This window comes from Carcharodon carcharias, chromosome 13 (assembly GCF_017639515.1).
Source record: "Carcharodon carcharias isolate sCarCar2 chromosome 13, sCarCar2.pri, whole genome shotgun sequence".
NCBI lineage: Eukaryota > Metazoa > Chordata > Chondrichthyes > Lamniformes > Lamnidae > Carcharodon > Carcharodon carcharias.
This window is the reverse complement of record NC_054479.1, coordinates 17,810,156-17,827,804: the sequence shown is the minus strand read 5'-3', so window position 1 is coordinate 17,827,804 and position 17,649 is coordinate 17,810,156. Positions and strand designations below refer to the sequence as shown.

Sequence of the window (17,649 nt, the reverse complement as noted above, 5' to 3'; positions counted from 1 at the left end):
CAAACAAAAATTTAAAACTAGCAATTCCCTCAAGTGAAATTACTTCAACTTTTTTTCTAAACTTAAAAGGAAAAATTATTTCATTTTAGCAGCCAACACAAAATCTTTTTAAAAATCAAACAAGAATTAAAGAATTAGGTTCAAGTTTTGCAAGTTACTTTCTTTTATAATATTTTGGACTGTCCCCACTTTTATCTTTATTCCAATACAGTGCAATAACAACTCTCCACTAGGATTAGGCAGTAGCTCATTTTTTGTAACAACGTTAAAGATGAAGATGACAATGATGAAGCGGCAATGGTGAGGATCTCGGAACCACATGTTCACAGAATTCAGCGCAGGATTGGAAATTTAAATTTTTCTGCATGCAGACTCATCAGCACACACGGCAAAGCTCTCTGCATATTTCCGATAGCATTTTGCCCTCTGATGTCCAATGCGAGTCCCCAATCCCTGTTTTTTTGTAATTTAAAAAAAATTGCCATCTTTCATCATTAACACCAGTAGATTCGATACTTTTGTCCAAACCAAACTCATTCCAGCATCTTGTAATCCCTGGGGCATTTTAAACACTCCACTTCATTTGCCTTTGACTGCTGTATTGAGGCTGGAGGCTTCGGTGTATATCTATAAAAGATTTAACACCATCATTCTATCTTTTCCAAACAGCAGTTCACTCTCTATCTGTAAACGGGTAGTCGAATGTGAGCATTTTGGTGGTCCAATAATCGAGGTACTGACACAGTCTCGTATCCTTTACCCAACATTTGCTCTTTAATGCAGGGAGGGTGAATGTCATTAATCAAATACTCCAGTGACTGCAGACTACTGCTGAGGATAGAGGTATTACATAGCGTTCTACTGGAAACACTAGTGAGCCCATCTGAAGGGTGAACAAGGTCACGGTGGCCGTTTGTGAGGTCCTGTGGGTTATAACAGTCACTGTCTGGTGTCACCAGTACGCTGTTCCAAGGGGCAGCCAAATACTGCCCTGTTGAAAAGTTGCAGTGCATGCCCACACAGTTCAAGGGAGATGAAGGGACTTTTTCAATAGCAGGTGCCAAGGTATACGGTCGTGGGGCACCACAAACCTCTGGCGACTTACTTACTACTCCCCCACCACCACTGCCTGAGTACATACGGATCTGTTGTTTCTGTTGCCATAGTAAATAATCCATTCCATCTGGATAGGCCCCAGGTTTAGGTCCTGCTGCAGAGACTAAACCTGAAGCAGCTGTCAACTCTGCTCCTCCACGGCATTCAGGTACAACATTTCCAGCATACACCACGCTTCCATTAATCATGTTGGTAAAGCCATTGACTGTATTGCGGCTGGCCACTGTGGCTGGGCTTGGATTGGTGACAAGAGCACCTTGACAGACAGCAGCTGAAGCCTGTTGTGATGCCTGAGCCTGGCATTGCTGGTTGATCTGGTAGATGATGCTTTGAATAGAGGGGAGATTTGACTGCTGCAGAGCCAGACTACGTCCTCCTATTGGAATAACAGATGTGGCAACAGTTACATTAGGTGGAACAGGTCCCTCCAAAGATTTCTGGCTGCTGTGGTAACTTATTTGCCCAGTACACGATTGACTCTGCGCTAAAGTGCTTGGCACCAGGTAGGGTCCGATGTTGCCATTTCCAACTTGTGCTGGGGACATCCGTGTCCTCTTGCCATCTGTATTTTTCACCACACTTTTGCCATGTACCTTCACAACTGCTAAAAGACCCTGATATCCTCCAGAGTGTATAGGGTATGGACTGTAGCGTTGCCCTGTTGTGTCATAGCCATTCACAGTCCTGTTAAGGTGCTTATGCTGAGGAACCCTGATATTTGTAGGAAAGATCTTGATTGTTAGTGGGCTGTTAGCCACCTTCTGGGCATAAGCATCAAGTTCAGCTGGACTAGGATACCTGGGAGAATGTGTGGATGTGACTGACTCACCTGAAACAAAATACAATACACAAATTAGAACAAAGGAAAAAACATTGAAGCCTCATTTCTGGTACCTCCTTTTTGACATACCTGTTGACAAATAAGGAGTTTGAAAGTTAAACATGTCCTAGTTTTACAAAGTGATAATATTGTAGTATGCTGGTGGTACAGCTATCATGATGAGCTCATAACTTCAAAACTTACGAAGGCAAGGCAAAACTCAGGCACAAAATCTTCTTAGTGCTTACACAACTCAATAACTACCTTAAGACTGACATAAGGAGGAGCTTGGAGCAGGTCATCTGTCAACCAAGAAATAACTAAAAGGCAAAATATCTAATTCTTATGGAAGAAGCCAGGACAGATGTAACAGATGGCATAGTACTATTAGCCTAAAAATTATATATTGAGGGAGAGAGTTTGATCTTTTGGAAGTCTATGATTTTATTATGCTGGGAGTTTAAAATAGCAGGAATCATGCAGCAGAGCAGTAGTTATTGAAAACAGACTAATTTTTGCATAAAAACATTCAGATTTTTCCTTAAAATGTTAAACACTTTGCAATAAATTGTTTTGTTTTAAAAATTATAGCCTTAGTAACTGATGTTTGCAGTGGAGTGCAGAATCAAACATAGCCACAAAATGAGATATAATACCTATAATAACATTTCAAAGTTAACAATCCTTTTTTGAAGAATATTTGTGCATCAGTCATTATTTGAACCCTTTGAAAAAAGCTGTCCAAATAAGAAATTTAATACTTTACCTATTCATTTGCAAAAAACATTGGTAGCGATTTCATTAGGAAAGTGGCTTTGTTCCATAAGGAAAGAAATAAAACAACAAAAATCACTGAAACTTTATGTTAATTACTCTGTTAAATCAGATTGTCCATAACATTACACTCTGTATAGCTCCTCCAAATCTGACAATTGATGAACAAGAATAAAAATACCTGGAAAAACTCAGCAGGTCTGACAGCATCTGTGGAGAGGGATACAGGTGATGTTTTGAGTCCATATGACCCTTCATCAGAACTAAAAAATATAGAAATGAGATGAAATATAAGCTGGTAGAGGGGGGTGGGAGGGACAGATAGAGCTCGATAGGGGGCCAGTGATAGGTGGAGGCCAAGAAGAGACTGCCAAAGATGTCATAGACAAAAGGACAAAGGGGTGTTGACGGTGATGCTATTATCTAGAAGTAGTGCTAATGGGGACGTTAAGGGTAACAAACTGGACAAGCTAGTGGCAGATGGCCCTAGTGGGGGTGGGGTGAGGGGAAGGGATCGAAATGGGCTAGAAGGTAGAGATGAAACAATAGATCAAAATAAATTTAAAATTAGGTGGGTAAAAGAAAATATATTTGTTAAAAAAATTATAAATTATTGGAAAAAGGAGGATTGGAAAGGGGGTGGGGATGGAGGAGAGAGTTCGTGATCTGAAATTGTTGAACTCAATATTAAGTCCAGAAGACTGTAAAGTGCCTAGTCGGAAGATGAGGTGCTGTTCCTCCAGTTTGCGTTGAGCTTCACTGGAACATTGCAGCAGGCCAAGGACAGATATGTGGGCATGAGAGCAGGGTGGTGTGTTGAAATGGCATGCGACAGGAAGGTGTGGGTCATGCTTGCGGACAGACCGAAGGTGTTCCGCAAAGCGATCACCCAGTCTGCTTTTGGTCTCTCCAACGTAAAGGACACCACATTGGGAACAGCAAATGCAGTAGACTACAGCTCCTCACACCCCGCTTCCTGTAAGGACTCCATCCTATTCTCTCAGTTCCTTCGCCTCCGTCACATCTGTTCTGATGATGCCACTTTCCAACACAGTTCCTCTGATATGTCTTCCTTCTTCCTTAACTGAGGTTTTCCGCCCATGGCGGTTGACAGGGCCCTCAACCGTGTCCGGCCCATCTCCCGCGCATCCACCCTCACACCTTCCTCTCCCTCCCAGAACCATGATAGGGTCCCCCTTGTCCTCACTTATCACCCCATCAGCTTCCGCGTTCAAAGGATCATCCTCTGCCATTTCCGCCAACTCCAGCATGATGCCACCACCAAACACATCTTCCCTTCACCAACCCTGGCGGCTTTCCACAGGGATTGTTCCCTCCAGGACACCCCGGTCCACTCCTCCATCATCCCCTCCACCTCAACCCCCTCCCACGGCACCTTCCCATGCAACCGCAGAAGGTGCAACACCTGCCCCTTTACTTCCCCCCCCTCACTGTCCAAGGGCCCAAACACTCATTTCAAGTGAAGCAGTGCTTCACTTGCACTTGCCTCAATTTAGTTTACTGCACTTGCTGCTCCTAATGCAGTCTCCTTTACATTGGAGAGACCACACGCAGACTGGGTGACTGCTTTGCAGAACACCTTCGGTCTGTCCGCAAACATGACCCACACCTCCCTGTTGCTTGCCATTTCAACACACTACCCTCCTCTCATGCCCACATGTCCGTCCTTGGCCTGCTGCAATGTTCCAGTGAAGCTCAATGCAAACTGGAGGAACAGCACCTCATCTTTCGACTAGGCACTTTACAGTCTTCTGGACTTAATATTGAGTTCAACAATTTCAGATCATGAACACTCTCCTCCATCCCCACCCCTTTCCGATCCCCCCTTTTCCAATAATTTATAATTTTTTTTTTCAAATATATTTTTCTTTTTCTACCTATTTTAAAATTTATTCTGATCTATTGTTTCATCTCTACCTTCTAGCCCATTTTGATCCCTTCCCCCTACCCCACCCCCATAAGGGCCATCTGTCACTAGCTTGTCCTGCTTGTTACCCTTAATGTCACCATTAGCACATCTTTTAGATAATATCATCACCGTCAACACCTCTTTGTCCTTTTGTGTATGACATCTTTGGCAGTATCTTCTTGGTCTCCACCTATCACTGGCCCCCTATCGAGCTCTATCTGTCCCTCCCACCCCCCTCTACCAGCTTATATGTCATCTCATTTCTATATTTTTTAGTTCTGATGAAGGGTCATACAGACTCAAAACATCACCTGTATCCCTCTCCGCAGATGCTGTCAGACCTGCTGAGTTTTTCCAGGTATTTTTGTTTTTGTTCTAGATTTCTAGCATCCGCAGTATTTTGCTTTTATTTTGATGATTGATGAACCCACTTATGCTCTTTATTTCAAAATATTTCCCTAGAAAAGCCATTATTTTATTCTTTATAATAATTCTCTTCTCTATCCATTTTTTACCCTTGCCCTTCTGAATGCTGACACTTCGAATATCTTGCTTGTGATCATTCCGCAAGAGTGCCTAGGGAGTCTATGTCAGCAGGATATTTGAATGGAAAGCCAATCATACTCATCTTGTCCTTACCTGATGTTTACACATTCAGTTCTCAGCAGGAATCAATAGATAGCAAACAGGAGCAGGAACACTGGCAGTCCTCCCCCAACCACTTTGAAACAGTTGGCAAGGTAAATTGTGATCCCCAAATGCTGCTTCTGTTGAGATCTGCAAACTCTTAGAATAGGAAACATGCTTGGGACCTTATGGTTTGCATGACTTAGTGCTGCCATGTGCAGCAACTTGATTCCACCTATTGTGGTAGCTTTAATCCACAAGGTCAAGTAGAAAATAATTAGATGGTGACTTAGAGTTTACTTGGCTACCTGTTGTAAGAGGGAATTTATGACAGAAGAAAGAATGAGACACACAGAAAAGCACAATTCTTCTAGACATCTCTCAGTGGAGTATTCTTTGCAATTCATTCAGGTTAATTGCACAGGCATTTTCCTGCCTTTAGATAATTAAAAAAAAAACAGAGTTGGCCTGTTAAACTCATCACAGCTGATGCTTTTGTTCTTCAATTTCTTTATAGTTATGAAAGATGGATATACATCTGCTAACTCCATCACAAAGACTGCCTACTTCCACCCCATAATATTGCCCCCTTTCACCCTACCTCAGTCCATATGCTGCTGAAATCCTCACCTGTGTTTTTGTTAACTCCAGAATTGATTATTCCAATGATTTTCTGATCAGCCTCATCCACCCGCTAAACTTCAGCTCATCACAAACTCTGCTGCCTGTAATCTGTCTAGTCATTTCTGCCCTCGATGACCAAACTGACTTCCTGTTTTCCAAATACCTTATATCTAAAATTCTCATTTGCATGATTAAATTCCCTTTATGGTTTCATCTCTTATTTTTGTCCCAAATACTGGATTTTCCGACTTAAAAGTGTTGGTTGGGGTGGGGGTGGGGGGTAGTGGGAAAATGAAGAACGGGGAGTTCAAGATTGTCCTTAAAACATACCTCTTTGACCCAAGAATTTAGTCTGCATTCCTAATAAACTCTTCCTTGGAATTCAACTCAGAAACGGTTTGAAATAGCTCTAGCTAGTTTCATTTTTGATCAACAGTTATTAGTCAGGAACTTGGATTCAGCAAACAAAAGTGTTGTGCAGCATGCATAGAGTGGCCCTATTTATACCAACTTACAAGCACAGCTTGCAATTAAAGTAAAATTTATTCTGTATGTTCAAAACACATCTATGTCTAGGCATGAATGCACAGCTGGAAAATAGTAAGGGAATAGTTACAAATCTAGGATCAAAATACGTGCTATAAAGTAGACACCACCATACCATAATAAACAACACCAGGAACCAATATGGAAATCAAATATTCAGTTCTGTTTGTTTTCCAAAAAAACTGGGAGCAATTCATTCCACGTAATTGAGCACAGACTGGCAGAGGTCCATTTCAGTTCTTACTCTGTGCCCAGTTAACAGTACAAATGCTCCTGAAAGTGAAATTATCTTACTCATTATAGACAAAAAGTGTAACTAAAATAATCACAGCACTTGCATTTAAGAGCTTTGAAAAGATTAAACTTTATACAAAGACATTTACAAAAATAAAACTAATGGAAACAGGCTTCACCATATTCTCCAAAGTGTCTATGATGCTTTCCAGCAGTTTAATATTTTGTAATTTTCTAACAAATTACAGAGCACTTGCACTTTCTTTTTCTGGTAACTGCAGCTCTGAGTGTTAAAATGCAGCATTTAAGGATTTTTAGTCTATTAGAAGTTCGCAGTATGTCAGAATAGCTGTTTGCATAACAAACTGTGATTAAATACAGCATGACTATTGTTAAAAAAGGACATGTTTAGATTAGGATTATAATTTCTTCAGGGTAGCTGCACCAGAATCTTGCATTTCTTCTCCCTAAGTTCCCAACATTTTGCATTGATCAAGTTTCTTTTTGGTCTTAGAAGTGCAGAAATCTATCACCATGTTGAAGAGGCTGCAAAGCAAACCAAGAGATCTACACAGATGAACAGCAGTATAAGCCACTTACACAAGAGGAGAGATTAAGATACAGACTGTCTGAAGAGAAGGTTTAAGGACCCTCAAGTTTCCATAGGGATACAACTGAGTTTAATTAGCTAAAACCACACAGCTCAACACCACAAGGCATTATTAAATTTCCTGCTGCTTGTCCAGCCAGGATCACCTTATCCCTTAGCGTATTGACTTGCAGGCTTATCAGACAGTAAGGAGGAAAATCCTACCTCTAATGACAAATCATACTTTCAGGTCCCATGATTGTACCAGGCTTGGCCACTCAATTTTCAAAAGTGCTCCAGGTTACTGAATCAACTATCTGACTGAATCACCTATCTGATTACCAAGCGTGCCACAGAGGAATTATGTGGTTTTGTTTTTCTAACACCAGATGTCTCACCTTAGAAAGACCTGCTGAGGATCTACTTAATAATTTTCAATAGTTGGTCATTAAATAAATTGACAGGAGCTTATCAATGGCATAGTGGGTAGCATACTTCAGTACAAAGTGTGTGAGTGCAACCCAACAGTGACTACAGTAGGTACAAATGCATCTAGGCGTAGCTCCACCAATTGCAGCTGCAGAACTTAAGCAGAAGATGCTTGTCCATCTGCACTCCAATCAGTATGTATAGCCCCTTTGATATACATGCTTGTTTCCAAACCCAAATTCCACATAATGCTTTCCAGAAGCTGTTATCCAGGAGACTAAGAATTTCCTCTAATTCACCTGAACTAAATGACAGATGCCTACTTTCAGTACAGTTCAAGGTACCTTGTAGGATGTTTTGCAATGTGCAAACCACATTGTTGCTTGAAATCAGTGCTGCCCAATATGTTAGCCATTAGCCAAAGTGTGGGAAATTGAGATAGGTATAAAAAATGAGTAATATACATCATTCGGCATTTAATCTCAATATTCATTTTTGCATGTGCATGCATACTTTAGCCTTTTTTGTCCATTTGCATTTGTTGGAACAATGGCAAGACTAAGTAGACTGTGCAAGTTGTATAGTGTGCTGTACTTCCCTGGTTACTGCTTATTGATTACGTGTTAAATTAATGTGTAACACAGGGTAAAAACACTGTACCTTAGCACCATGGAAACAGCAGAAACATTGTATGAAGAGGGGAGCAGTCATTGTGGTCAGCTCAACTCCAGGCCAGAGAAAGCAGCTCTACCCAATGACGAGGGCATATCATGTCAAACGGCAAGCAGCATCTAATCATGTTCTGGATAGAAAGCAGTGATGGGTCTCAAATATCCAACAAAATATTTAAAAAATACTAATAAAGGCAAAATACTGCTGATGCTGGAAATCTGAAACAAAAACTGCTGGAAAAACTTAGCAGGTCTGACCGCATCTATGGAGGGAGAGACAGAAATAACATTTAGAGTCCGTATGGCTCTTCTTCAGATCAAAAGGGAGGTACAGATGTGGTGAAATATATATTGATTAAGATGGGTGGAACCGGTGAAGCTGGGTAGAAGGCCAGAGAAAGGTGGAGACAAAGGAGAGGTGGCAAAAGATGTCATAAACAAAAGGTCAAAGAGTTGTTAATGTTGTGGTACTAGCTAAATGAAGTGCTAATGGTGACATTAAGAAAGCAAAATGTGACAATGGCTGGACCAGGGTAAGCACTCTGGAAAGTGACAGATGGCCCTAATGGAGGTGGGGTGGGGATGGTGGTGGGAAGGGAGAGCGAAAATAGGCTAAAAGCTGGGTAAAAAACAATGAATGACAATGGAAATAAATTTTAAAATTAATAATGAAAATAACTGGGAAAAAAAATTAATAAAAATAAAAATAATAAAAATGAATATGAAAAAAAGGGGGATGAAAAAGGGTGGAAGGGATGGAAAGAGTTCATGGTCTGACGTTATGGAACTCAATGTTAAGTCCGGAAGGCTGTAAAGTGCCTAATTAGAAGATGAGGTGCTGTTCCTCCAATTTGTGTTGGGCTTCACTGGAACATTGCAGCAGGCCAAGGACAGGCATGTGGACATGACAGCAGGATGATGTGCTGAAATGGCAAGCGACACAAAAGTCTGGGTCATGCTTGCAGACGGACTGAAGGTGTTCCACAAAGTGGTGGAAGGTACCGTGGGAAGGGGTTAAGGTGTTGGGGATATTGGAGGAGTGGACCAGGGTGTCCAGGAGGGAATGGTCCCTACGGAATGCCGACAGGGAGGAGTGAAGGGAAGATTATTTGGTGGTGGCATCATGCTGGAGCTGGCGGAAATGGTGGAGGATGATCCTTTGAATACGGAGGCTGGTGGGGTGAAAAGTGAGGACAAGGGGGACCCTATCATGGTTCTAGAAGGGAGAGGAAGGTGAGGGCAGAGGTGCGAGAGATGGGTTGGACACGGTTGAGGGCCCTGTCAACCACCCGTGGGTGGGAAACCTCGGTTAAGGAAGAAGGAAGACATGTGAGAAGCACTGTTTTAGAAAGTGGCATCATCAGAACAGATGTGTGATGGAGGCAAAGGAACTGAGGGGATAGGATGGAGTCCTTACAGCAGTCAGGGCGTGAGGAGCTGCAGTCGAGGTAGCTGTGGGAGTTGGTGGGCTTGTAATGAATATTGGTGGATAGTCTATCACCAGAAATTGAGACAGAGGTCAAGGAAGGGAAGGGAAGTGTTAAGTGGAACATTCCTTGTTCCAGTCCTACTCAGGCCTCCTCCCACAACTCTTCTTTCAGTACACTGATGACTGTTTTGGTGCCACTTCATTCTCTCGCTGGACCTGGAAAAATATATCAATTTTCCTTCCAATTTCCACCCCTCCATCACTTTCAAAGGTCCATCTCCAACACTTCCCTTCCCTTCCTTGACCCCTCTGTCTTAATTTCTGGTGATAGGCTCTCTGACTCTGGGGAAATATTGTAAAGCTTTATGGATCTGTCACAGCCAGAGGCTTTCTTGATGAGAAAGGCAAAAATGCACAATTTCTCCCAAATCAAAAATGAAGCTTGGGAGTGTAACTTGTTCTTTCTCACCGATATTAATAATCACCTAATTGAACTGAACATGAAACTGCAAGGGATAGGAAAGACAATTTGGTGACCTTGCATATTATTCACCGAAATTTCAGGCAAAGCCGAAACTAATTATTTAGCAAATGGAAGACTATGACTTTACTCACTTTACAAATTTGCAGTGTTAAGGAGCTGCCCCTGATTTTGCTTTGAAATTTCCTGGAAAAATTTGAAAGGAACTTTCCGATTTTGACAATTTCAGCCTGGTCTTTCAGTTCACTAAATATTGGGAGCTTTCAGAAACTCGTGGAACTGCTCTCTTTGGACAGCCATGAATCGAAAATGGATTTATTAATGCTGTAACGTGTCTAAAAAACTAAAAATCACTGTATTGAAAGTGTGGAAAATGCCATTTTGAGGTCAAATATCTAGTTTTGAGAATTGTCACTAAAGTACGTTCCACCATTTGTCTTAATTTGGATGTGCAAGCAAATATTCTCAGTGATCATCCTGATGAAGTCAAAGTACCACTCGCAACTGCTGAAGAAAAGGATAGAAGCTGCGCCAAGATGTGTTGCATCTTTTTACCAGAATTCCAAACTTTGGTGAAAGAGATCACAAGATTTCACAGTGAATGGTGGTAGATGTTACATGTGAAGTGCATCTACCTGCATTGTGAGAGTATATGCAAGGCATCTTCTAATAAAATTAGCTAAAACTGTATTGTTGTAGAAACTAGTCACTGGTCAGCCATTTCTATTGGACAAAACTGTTCTAGAGATTCAATTTTAAAGGCTTGCTCCTTATCAACTGCCAACTCCAAGCCCTCAAGCAAGGGACTTTGGCAAAATTATGTGCCTACCATGGGGCTGACTCCCCATTAAGCTAAGGGATGTCAACTATCACATTTCCACAGTAATGAGCAAGTATTTCAAGCTATACAGGAGGCTAGGCAGTATTAAGTTAATTCTACTCTGCTCCCAACAATTAACCACCTCAGAAGAGTGACTAACTGTACTAGCATGTGTTTTCAAATGGATGCCAGTAAAGGATGCTTGAATAAATGTTTAAAAATCATTAATGCAGGTTGGGTGAAAGCAGGATTGGATATGGCATAAATAATGACCACGAAGGCTAGTTACTCTAGGGCGACAGGCACATGTAGAATCATAGACTAGTAAATAGAGACATTGCCTTCAAAAGAAATAAAAGATATCATGGAGCCTGATCTTGAGTAATTACTTAAATATGCTGTTCCCACATTTTCAGGAACAGATATTAATAGAAGTCTGGAATACGTAGTTTGCTGTCCTTTTCAACAAGGAATGATTTATGACCAGAGGAGGGTTGGCTGAAAGAAACACCAGAACACAGGGGGTTAAAAGTTTGGGCTGAATGTGATAACGAGATAGTATGTCACCTGGTGCAAGCATGGAGCTGTATTAAAGACACATTATCAGGGCAATTTCATGGATGTTTAACATTGCTTCAAGAATACACCACAATGAGAACATGCTCCTAACTCCAGCAATAAATCAACAAGCATCATAATGAACACAAAAAAATGTCACTGATGCAATTTTACACATGAAGAAAATTGCAGCTCAAAAATAAAATTAAATTGGTGCTACAATAACTATCCTGTCAGGCGAGCACACTGGTGAAACAAAATAAATAGAAAATCCCAAATCACTGCCCTTTGGAAATCTGCTTTATGATAAAATGCTGTAAAAATACATTTGTTGCATTCATTACTTTTTCATTTTGGGTTCATTCCAAGTATTCAATGGGCCATTAACCATGGAAAGTGAATATATATTCAAAACCTGCACCATACCTGAAGCAAAATAGATGTCTAAAACCAGAAGGAAATTAAACCCCAACAACATGCAGGAGTTGGCCTTACTCAAAGCTACAAAGAGCCCCAGAATTATTTACCTAGATAGAAAGAAATTCAGTCAGAGTTTATCCTTGAAATATTATTTGAAACATATCCTTTATTAAGCAGTCATTAGTGTGTAGAATGATTCGAATTTGGGTGTAAAAGAGCAACAGGTAGTCATTACCCTATCTCCAACAATAGTGAAAAAATTGCAAAATTGGCCCAAGATGATCCTTGGTAATGAATGTCTAGTAAGGTAATTGCACAAAGGTTATGGAACCTCGTTGAGCAATCATTATAACTTTTCAAAAAATCATTTATGACAACTAGAATTACCACTCATCACAAAAATTACTTTGTTTCAAAGATCATCTGTATCAGGATTGTTTACTGAAAAAAGACATCTAGTAGGAAAAACAATGCGAGATTAATTTATTTGCATACAACTGAAGTAGCAGGATCAATGAAATAACTGAGATAAATGTCTAATACCAAGAAAAATACTGCAGATGCTCGAAATATGAAATATAAATGGAAAATGTTGAAAATATTCAGCAGGTCAGGCATAATCTATGGAGAGAGGAACAGGGTTATTGTTTCAGGTCTGATGAAAGATCACTGACCTGAAACGCTAAACTTTGTTTCTGTCGCCACAGATGCTGCCGGGCCTGAGTATTTCTAACATTTTCAGATTTTATTCTTTACTGACATTAATTCAGTAATCTTGCCCAGTTTGTGAGATTCACTATTCTCAGCCAGTTCACTCAATTGAGACAGTCAGAACTTTAAATATCAAAATAAAAGTATGCAATTAGAAAAACTTAAAGCTTAAAATAATAAAAAAGTGAATCTTTTGAAAAAAAGAGACAAAGCCATGGAGGTCTTTAAAATTAAGAAGCTCAATGGGATGGTTGTGGGGAAACTATTTCCATTTTTGGCTGAGTCCAACAGCAGCATAAATACAAGATAGCAGCCAACAGATCAAATAAAACATTTAGGAGGAATTTCTGTACCCAGAGGCTGTGGAACTCACTGCCACATGGTTGAAACATATAGCACTGATACATGGGGAGAGCTTGGTACATGTGAGATAGGAGGAAACAGAGGGATATGGGGAAAAGGGTGGGAAGGAGTAATTATAGTGAGGGATAGCTTCTGTGGTGTATAAGCATCATCAGGAACGAACTGGGTGAAAGGCTTGTGCTGTAGTCCAAAGGGCTGCCCAGTCAGAATGTCAAATCAAATGTGTGCATTCCATCAAGGGCTAACAATTTATTAACTCCGAGTTGAACCAAAAGGTTTGCCAACAGTGCAGTTTTATGCATAAACACAAGATCACACAATCTGAGGAGTTCAAATAGTGGGTTCATTATCTAGAAAAACCAAATAAAGATTCTAAATGGGAAGCAGTGGAAAGCCCATCAGGGCAGGAGTTCCAAATAACTTAAATAGGTACTGCAATGGATCTTCCTCAATAAATCAAATAAACATGAGAGGAATAGCTGAAATAGCCACTGTATGAACTAAAATGAAATGGTTTTAAACTGACTTTGAACAAATACTGCACGTGATCTAGAATATGAAAGATATCAAGAGGTACGACTAACTTTGTAGAATACCACACAAACTTATGCCATTTCCTGCTTATTCAAAGCCAATTTAAAATCAATTCCACTTTACTTCACATGCTAGAGCTATGATCTCCATCAATGATGGTAAGCCTCCATTTAACTGTTATCCTCATGATATTCAACAGTAAGGATATAATTTGGAACATTTCTAGTTTGCAATATTTAACTCCATTCCCCACCCCACACCAAGGAGACATCTCTTCCTTGGAGTGAGCTGCTCTCATATAAGTGGCTTGAAAACCTACAGTTATGCCACACTTGGGGTATCACTGTAACATGACACAGCCTTTCAGTTGCGCAGGAACACGTATAAAGGAAATTCTGCTTTTCATGCACAGATTGCATTGATAATTATTAAAAGTTTTAACAATTCCTCAACCTTACCAAAAGTACACTCAAAGCCAGTGTGAAATTGACAGGCCAGGGAGAAGGTAAGTGTCTAAGGTAAGTGGATAGGATTGGGGGGGGGGGGGGGTTGTTGTGAGAGGAGCGGGGAAAGAGTCCTATGTGGGTTGGTCTGGGTATTTACAATATTTACCCAGAAGTTGGAAGAGGTTTTAATTCTTCTAACCTTTTCCTGAGTAACTATTGGTGTAACCCTGGCAGAATCACCTGTAGTTTGCAACTTAAATCCCGCTTTCATATGGTTCCCAGCACAGGGCAATTGTCCAGGGGAAGTTAGAGTTTCTGGGCAATTGCTGTGCAAGCTCTTACTTGGGAACTTCCGAGAGGGATTGCCCAGTGCATCTTTGGGGTAACCCCCAAATCCACGCTACAGAGCTTGGAAGTTACAGCCCAATGTTTTACAAAGGTGTGCTGCTTTTGCTCTTTGCATTCCCAATCTTTCAATCATCATTGAATGCAAGTAGTTTAGCCCACTCTTGCACTGGATTACTGCTATCACTGAAACGGTATTGTTATTTCAATATTCTATTATGCATATTTTCAAAATGATATATTTACAGATTGTGACTTCTACCTTCCATTGAAATGATCAACCATCAAAGGAGGACCCAGATTGGACACATTTGGCACATGGATATGAATGTATTTGCAATAAGTTTGTTCTGGAGTCAACAGGGTCCAGCACTTGGGCTAAGTTTATGTAAATTTTGATAACTTGTTCCTGTATCTTATGCATCATTTTTCCCATGATGGGATTAACGTTTCACAACACCGCAGTAACCTACAAAAGGTAGGCATGAGAAATCTGCTGCAGCCGGAGAGAGAGATTTGGAGGAAGAACTTTAATCTGAGACCAAGGCTGCCTGGAGCAAGTATATTGAGGCTTCAATCAGCTAACATGTTAAACACCTTTGTAAAATTGGGATATTGCTCAGATTGCCCTCAGGCAGATATTCATCAGTTCCTTGCTTCCTAATGGGGCAGTATGCTCGTTAACTATTCGCGGATGGGTTTATGGAGCAAGAGATTTAACTTGCTATAGAATGAGACACAAAAAAAAGCAACCTTTCAGTCCATCTTGTCTTTGAAGGTTACTTGAAAGAGCTATCCAATTTAGTCATGCACGCCTACTCTTTATCTTTCTCTTTTTCCCCTTCAAATATTTATCCAATTCCCTTTTGAAAGTTACAATTGAATCTGCAACCATAACTCTTTCAGGCAGTGCATTCTAGATCATAACTCCCTACACTAAAACATTTTCATCTACCTTTGAGTTATTTTGCCAATTGCCTGTGTACTCTGGTTGCTAATCATCCTGCCAGTGGAAACAGTTTTTCCTGATTTACACTATTAAAACCCCACAATCTTGAACAATACTATTAAATCTGCCCTTAATCTTCTCTATTCTAAAGAGAAAAATATGAGCTTCTCCAGTCCCTCCATGCAACTGAAGTCCATCAACTGATACCATTCCAGGGGACACCATTTGAAGGGAGATTGTGGTGTAGTGGCAATGTCAATCCAGCCACCGCAGCAGATGGAATTTAAACTTAATTAATAAAATCTGGAATACATAAAGCTAGTCTCTGTAATGGTGACCATGAAACCATCAGCGATTGTTGTAAAACCCCATCTGGTTCACTAATGTCTTTTAGGGAAGGAAACCTACCATCCTTACCTGGTCTGGCCTAAATGTGACTCCAGACCTACAGCAATGCGGTTGACCCTTATCTCCCCTCTGGAATGGCTTAGTAAGCCACTAAATTCAAGGGCAATTAGGGATGGGTAACAAATGTTGGCATTGTCAGCAACACCCACATCCCTTGAAAGATTAATAAAAAAAACTCTAGCAAATCTCATCTGCATCCTCTCCAAGAACTTGAATTCATTTGTAAAGTGTGGTATCCTGAATTCGACACAATACTACAGCTTAGGTCTAAACAGTGATTTATAAAGGTTTAACATAACTTCTATGCTTTTGTACTTTATGGCATCCGATTATAAGATCTAGCATGCTTCTTTAACAGCCTTATCACCTGTCCTGTCACCTTCAAAACATTTGTATATATAAACCTCTTGGGGTTACTGTCCCTGCATTGCCTTTAAAATCGTACAATTTAGTTTATATTGCCTATCTTCCAAATCCATTACTTCCCAATGTTACATTTCACCTGCCTTGTATCTGCCCATTTTATCGATCCATGTCCTCCTGAAGGCTGCTACTGTTATGACCACAGCTGATGTTAATTGCTGCACAAACCAAATCCCAGAGGGAAACTTGACTTACCCATTTTTTTTTGAAAATAAGAAGGGGACGTACTGATCCCAGCAGTGAGAAGTCCAGTAACACTTCTGGGATTTTAAAAATTAAAAGTAAAAGTTTTATTAACAAGAATAAAACAAAACTTAAGCATACAAGATTACAGATTTTGTCTTACAAAACATTTCCCCAAAATGACATTCTACTTGGTCAGACCCACAAGTAAACACCTTCCAGGCAACACACCTTTATAGATGTTTAACTTTTTTTAAAAATCCAGTAATATTGCCAAAGGCAAACTGCTGTAGCTTCAATAAAGGCATGCCATATGACCTGTAATTCTCTTGCACTCTGCTGTAAAAATCCAAACTTCAGAATAAAACTGCTTCTTTTAACCCAAGACTGTTCTGGTTTGAATGGATTGTTGATTCAAACTGCATCCTCTCTCGGCCACAGCTCCAACTATAGCTCCAGCTGCTACATGTCACATTTCAACAGCCCAAATAACTACCGCCTAAGCTCTCCAAAGTAACTCTAAAATATCTTCCCTCCCCCCCTGTTCACCCCAGGTTCCATTGTTCTCACACCTCTTTGAAACTCAAATCCTTTCAAATATAAGATCTTTCATGTTTCCACCTTGTCTTTGCTTTCAGATCAAAAAATATAATATGCAGCCCCCATCTATTTACCTATGGAACTCCTGCAAGATGCAAACATGTTTATTTTCACCTCTGACTCCCCTATGATATTCAAACAAACTCTCCACTTATCTAAAAATGCAAATGTTAGACCCACCGTTTATTTGTACCTCAAACCCAACACCTCTATCTTTTTCATATTTCAAACTCCCCAGGCAACCTGTCTCCTATTAATCTCTGCCCAGCTTAGTTAAATCATACACAAACACATAACCTTTTCATAGAATAACACAGTATTCCACAAAAATATTTTAAAAATCATCCATTCTCACACCTCCCTCCCTGGCAAAAAATTAACTGTCATAATTCCAAAATGATGGTTTTATTTTCATTTTTCAGCCTATTTCTTATTTCTTGCTACATGTATCTACACAAAACTATTACACTATCGTGTACATGCATTAACTATGAAACTATATACAAGTCTTTTATTTTTAAAAAAGTTCATTCTAGTTCATTCTCCATTTGCCAGTATCCAAGCTCTTGAATTTTAAATTCTTGACAACACAGCTGCAATCAAAATTTCTCATCCAGCC

The 17,649-nt window shown here is 40.2% G+C and overlaps 1 protein-coding gene across 1 annotated transcript in view; it reads right to left on the bottom strand.

Annotated features, from left to right (window-relative positions):
• Positions 1-461: 461 nt before the first annotated feature.
• The window catches only part of fam222a (family with sequence similarity 222 member A), a 122,938-nt gene continuing 105,750 nt past the window's right edge, over positions 462-17,649 (bottom strand). Inside the window, exon 2 of the mRNA XM_041203516.1 lies at positions 462-1,945. Coding sequence (XP_041059450.1) covers positions 681-1,945 — 1,265 coding nt within the window. The 3' untranslated portion in view covers positions 462-680. The remainder of the gene's footprint in view (positions 1,946-17,649) is intronic.